The following is a 6,268-nucleotide window of genomic DNA, read 5'->3' on the forward strand; positions in this document are numbered from 1 at the left end:
ATTTTTCCACATAGGGCCCTATCCGGAGGATATAGAGTGTATTTGTTGGTCTCTAATGGAAAAAAAAGACTAAAATAGGTCACACTCCCATCTCTCCCATTGTTTGTTATGAAGAGAGCACACTTTCAGAAATACAGTCAAGATGAGGGAAATGAAGGAGCTTTGAAACAGAACTCTTAATGAATGGCTTGACTTGACGTGAATGGGGGAAGTTAAGTTGAAATTGAGTATATTCAAAACATGGATTGCTTTTTATTGTCTCTTAGAAATGAACAGACATGTTTTTTTTTATATAGTATATAAATTCAAACTCATGAGGTAAATAAGACAACACAAATACAGGAAATAGTGGTGTCTGTTGAGAACATTGTCCATCTTGTTCAAGCAGGCGACCTAGTAAAGGTACTGCAAGCAATGCAGCACAGAAGACGCCTGTCCCTCTGTCCTAGATGAGGGGAGACTCTGTCCCTCCGTCCTAGATGAGGGGACAGTCTGTCCCTCCGTCCTAGATGAGGGGACAGTCTGTCCCTCCGTCCTAGATGAGGGGGAGAGTCTGTCCCTCTGTCCTAGATGAGGGGACAGTCTGTCCCTCCGTCCTAGATGAGGGGGAGAGTCTGTCCCTCTGTCCTAGATGAGGGGACAGTCTGTCCCTCCGTCCTAAATGAGGGGAACTCTGTCCCTCTGTCCTAGATGAGGGGAGCGTCTGTCCCTCCGTCCTAAACGAGAGGAGAGTCACAGAAGGTGCACGGTCCCTGTAGTACCCTCTTGATCCAGTCTGGGTCTGCAGAGAGGAGAGGTGGGGTTAAGAGAGGGAGAGATATTCTGTTATAAAGACGGTCGAATATTCCTCCAAATTCAGATCTGTTTAACAACTCCTAATACATTCGCCAATGTACATACATATATTATTTCAGCTATGTTTCAGCTGTGAGCACGCAAGATACCCATCGATCACCTATCAGGTAGGAAGGCTATTTTCTCATATTGAGGTGTCAGAGCCATATCTGATGAGCTGATCTGAGTTGACAACAACCTTGGGAAAAAATATGGGGCGACTGTGACATTAGATGGAGAGAGAGAGAGAGAGAGAGGGAGAGAGAGAGGGAGAGAGAGAGGGAGAGAGCGGGGGAGAGGGAGAGATGGGAAGTGGCGCTTACCCTCAGGCACTGGCAGTCTGGCGATGCTGTCCTGGAGGAGGCAGCGTCTGAAGGAGAATGTTTGGCAGGTCTGGTATGACAACACACACCTGCGGAAGAGCGTCATGCGTCACGGAAACATCCGACATCGGGACTGAGGGAGATCAGCGGCTGATGGGGGAGACCGGGTCTGTAATAACCTACGAGGGACAGCGACGGGAGTGCAATGTGCACTTCCTGGAACGACCACTAGGGGCAGCACACGTGCCATGCAGCAGTTCGTGGTGAGAGTGGGGTTAGGAGAGGGACAGAGAGGACTGTTTGGCAGCACATGTGGGTAAATATCAAAAGGTTGGCGGCTTGATTACTACGCAAAGAAAATAAATAAACCGTCGAAAAAGGGGTTTGGCATTAAGACGCTGGCATTAGGAGCCCCTCCTCTCATCTTAAATGTCCAGGAGCTCTGAGAGCAACTAGTCTGCTAAGCCTGTCTGCTAAATGCTTATTGTGCTTTGTTGCATGATTCACTTAAATATCCTATTATGGACTACAGGGATAGCTAACACATAATGGCCGACCATGTAGGCAACATCTCTGTAACTATTTGTATACTCTACTGATAGCCATGTCTCTCCTATGAAGTATTTAGCCCATGTTTATTGCTCTGTATATGTTCTTAGCCAATAGACAAACATTTTCCAGGAGCTTGCTCGATCGTCTCGTCGAGAGAGGTCAGGGAAGAATTTTTACAGCTCACTCTTTCGACCCTTGGGTGAACTGTGTTTTTTGCTTCCCTCTGGAATATGTAGGGTTAGGACCTATGTCCATCTGCTCTCTGTAAAGCGCATTGTGTTGCCTCTGTGTATGAAATGCACTATACAAATAACGTTTGATTTGAACTATGGAAGACCGTCGTCTGAAACTCTGAACGCACAATTGCATCTGTAACTGGGAAACGCTGTACATTTGTGAATGAGTTATAGCATTGGCAGGTCAGTTCCATATCTTTGGTGAAACCGTGAAATCACCTTAAATCATACATCTCTTTAAAAAGACATTCTGGTTTGATATTCGTAGCGTCAATCCCAGAGTGAGTGACGTACCTGAACCATACGTGTCCGTTGATGCACACAGCTTGTCTTCTGTCTTTGAAGGGCAGCACCTCTTTGCACAAGCTGCAGTACTCCGGAAACGTCTGCTTGTTCATCTTCTTCTGAATGTGGCCGATCAGCACCTGGCGGAGAACCACACCCACACAGTGACACTGAGAAGATGACAGAGGCTGCATGTATCACACAAGACGTGTTAAACAATTGCTGCACTGAATTATGGGAGAGGATGACAGATCCTATGGTAAAGGACAATGTTATTATTTGAAATGTTTTAATTTGTTGCCTGTTATCCCAACACTCTTACCTTTGCGGCCCTGTCTTCATAGGTGGGATCACTAGTGAGGAAGTCACACACGCCCATGGTGGGAATGCAGGTGTTTTCTGTGATCCAGGTGTGGAGGTACACCTCCCCCAGAACCCTCTTCATGTGCTCCCTGGTCAAGTGGGCCTCCACGGACTCGATCCCCGCTAAAACCTCCGCGATCTCCTCCTCCGACGCCCGGGGCTCCGGGGTTAGCAGCTTCATCGCCCCCGCTAGCTCGCCCCCTCCCCCTCCCCCTCCTCCCTCCTCGTCCCCCACAAACACCTTGGGGTCCTCGTGCGAGGGTTTGAAGCGCGCCTCGGCGGGCGGCCTCTGCAGCGACTGGTACAGGACGCGCACCAGGAAGAGCTTCAGGCGCCACAGGTAGGCGGTGCCCGCCGCAGAGTTCAGCTTGTTCTCCAGCTCCTCCTGCAGCGGGGGGGAGATGCACCTGTCCCTGAGCACCTTCCACCTCACCAGGTCCAGCAGGTCCGCCTGGCGGAACAGGCTCTGGACCGACGACTCCAGCAGCTCCACGGACGCGTCCTCCGAGGTCTTCAACGTCACGAACTGGACCTGGTAGTAGGGATGGAACGGTTACCGGTTTCACGGTAAACCACGGTGAAAATTCCCGCCGATTAGTGTTACCGTTTCAAAATAAATTATCATTAAAACCGTGTTCGATTACCGTGCTTTGAATAACCAGGGTAAATAGACTATACTATAGACATACAGTCCGACGTCATTCCCAGTTTCGACTTCAGAGGAAATTATATGCTTACGCACCCACATCCAAAAATGCCAAATACCTCACTGCAGCCCATTCCATATTACATAGCAAAGGACATGATGCCCTTTCAACCGTTGAGAGGCCTGGCTTTCCCTATGTTATTTGTGTTTTTTTTTAAATAAAAGTTGTTGAAAGGATTCCAGACTGTCAATCAGTACTTATTGAACATTTTCAGCATTTAAAAAAAAAAAATATATATATACTGAGATAATACCAAGAACCACAGGAATTTTGGTCACTATAATCATGGCATGAACTTTTCATACCGTTACATCCCTACCTGGTAGGACCGGTCGACGGGGTGCTGGTTGTCCACCGGGCCCTCTGCGCTGACCAGCACCAGGTAGGCGCCATTGGGGCTGACGGAGATGCCGTGTATCCTCCTCCCCTGGAGCCCCTCGGGTAACCGGACGTCCTCTTGCCGGAAGGTCATGGCCAGGTCGGTGAACACCGGCGTCAGCTTCTTGATGGAGCCGTCCAGCGAGCAGGTGTAGACCGAGCCCCCCTGGCGTGCGGCCGCCATGGAGACGATGGGGAGAGAGTGGAGTCCCGTGACGTGGGAGTTGTGGACGTTGAGGCCCGACTTGGAGATGACCAGCAGGCACCAGAAAAGGTAGCACCCCCTGGCCGCCACCACCAGACTGCAGTTGCACTTCTGGATGGGGTGGTAGAGCGAGATGCACTTGATGTTGTGCACGGGGATCTGGTCCGTGTCCTGCCACAGCACCACCGGCTGGCGTAGCGTGAAGTAGCCCTTCACCGCCTTTAGGTTGACGGGCATGATCTTAACGGGCCCCACCCTGCTGCCCACGATCAGCCCGCTCATCTTGCGCCCGCTGTGCTCGTACTCCCACCACGCCAGCACGCTGGGCGACGCCACCCCGGAGTGGATGGTGTTGCAGGACAGCACCGAGTCCCTCCCGCGGAAGGGGAGGCGGAACTGCCACACCACCAGGTCGCCGTTCTCCATCAGTGCCGCCAGCAGCACCGTCTCCACGTCCTTGCACTCGTTGTTGGTCTGGACGTGCTGGGTGGTGCACACGCTCGACCACTCCATGCGCACGGCGGTCTGCATGAGGAAGCGGCGCTGGAGCTCGGTCAGGTCCTGGAGGCCCGGCGCCTCGGGGGGCGGGGCTTTCTCCTGCACGGAGAAGCCCCGGCGCTCCAGGCTCTCGCCGTACATCTGCGTGAGGTCGGCCAGCGTGGTCCACTGCAGGCGCTTCTGGCTGCTGTGGACGGTGAGTCTGTGGTCCAGGGAGAGGCAGGCCAGGAGGCAGCGTCCGTTCACATCGCAGCCCAGCGGGGACCAGCTGGAGTACAGGATGCCTCTGCGACCGCACGCCATTGTGGGGTTGATGACCCTGTTCATCGTCAGGTTCTGGCTTATTGACGGGTCGCCACAGGTGTAAAACTTTTCTTTGGCTATGGCTAGCTCTGCTACTGGACCCACCTGGACACACCAAAAACATTTCAATGACCACAAAAAAACGTTATTGCACAGGGATATCACATAATGACTTGCCTTAACTCCTATGTCAAGTCACACTAAAATGCCAAAATGCTTTGCTAGTAGCAAGTCAATGCTAGCATTAGTTGAAAAACGTAGCCAGCTAACGGTTTAAATTGAATCTCTATTCAAGCTAATCCGTTGGGTAAAAAAAACAATTGCGAATGTTTTATCTAGCCAAGATGCAAATTAAGCTAGCGAAAACAACATCACTAGTAGAAGCATAACGTAGGACGATATCTAGCATGCTAACGAGCTCAGAGGTGTGGGAAGCAGTGCCAACGGCTTGTCTAGTTCTACATTTACCTTAATTTCACAGACTTTCTCCGGCAAGGGAATAGAAGTCCGGTGCAGAACCAAATCCTGGTTGTTACTGTGAACGTCGCAAACAACCTCCATCAGCGAGATGCCAGTGACAGTGGAGGCAGAGAGTCTATGGTCCTCAGACCACGAGAGCGGCTCCAGACCGGTGACCGGAGACAAGAGCTTTATAACGGGGTCCCTCTTCACCACTGGCTCGGGACTGTTAGCCGACAGCTCATTCTCGGGCTGAAGTTCAGGTCGACTTTCTGTCTGTGCCCCATCAGGAACACGGTTTAGGCTAGAGGACGCCATTGTTTTTCAGACTTGCAGGAAGTGACGATGGCGGAGAGGGCGGGACAAAGCGTCATACCGCGAGGGATTGGGGAAACACAACACGCTTTCAGCCCGTGAAGATATGAGCTTGCCTGTGTTTTGGTATGAGTTTCAAAATTTTTCTCAGTATTTGTTCTGTCAAAGAAAGATTACACACTAGATGTAGGTAGGAAGTTACTGTGTGTGTGTGTGTGTGTGTGTGTGTGTGTGTGTGTGTGTGTGTGTGTGTGTGTGTGTGTGTGTGTGTGTGTGTGTGTGTGTGATGATGATGATGATGATGCGGATGAAACATTTGATCCCAACTCTCTTCTAGGGTAGCTCCTATCATACCATACTAAAATGAGCCTCCGAATTGCCACCTCAAACAAAAGTGCTCTGGAAAAAAAAGATTTCCATCCTTGCTTTGGTACTCAGGTCTAGTGGGTGAGTGCAGGCAAGGTATCCTGATTCATTTTTGCTACCCAAATTATGATATTATGCAAAACTGCTTCCAAAAGCCCATCATTATGCACTGTGCATCCAATCATATAATTGCTATGGTATTGTTTGCTGTGTTGACAAGATTAATAATGATACAAGTATCCACAATTTAAATGCTACAGTAATTATATAGTTGTAAACGCTGAACTGATGATTTAGAATACTATAATTGTACATTTATTAATATCGCCGTAGGTTCACCCACATACTGTGCAGCTTGGGTGAGGGATCATCGGAACATAATGGCATTTATTATTCTTAATTAGACCACGAACAAGTCCACCCCTGTCAAGCTAGACATCCGTC

At 50.0% G+C, this 6,268-nt stretch overlaps 1 protein-coding gene across 1 annotated transcript; it reads right to left on the bottom strand.

The window, feature by feature from the left end:
- Positions 1 to 384: 384 nt before the first annotated feature.
- gtf3c4 (general transcription factor IIIC, polypeptide 4) lies at positions 385 to 5,461 on the bottom strand (the record flags this gene model as incomplete). The annotated part of the gene is made up of 6 exons (XM_084454835.1): positions 385 to 781; positions 1,158 to 1,246; positions 2,240 to 2,370; positions 2,553 to 3,125; positions 3,620 to 4,789; positions 5,153 to 5,461. 6 exons carry the CDS (start codon positions 5,459 to 5,461, stop codon positions 717 to 719), a joined length of 2,337 nt encoding a protein of 778 aa, XP_084310961.1. The 3' UTR covers positions 385 to 716.
- Between the last annotated feature and the right edge of the window lie 807 nt (positions 5,462 to 6,268).

This window comes from Borostomias antarcticus (genome assembly GCF_949987555.1).
Source record: "Borostomias antarcticus genome assembly, chromosome: 2".
Lineage (NCBI taxonomy): Eukaryota > Metazoa > Chordata > Actinopteri > Stomiiformes > Stomiidae > Borostomias > Borostomias antarcticus.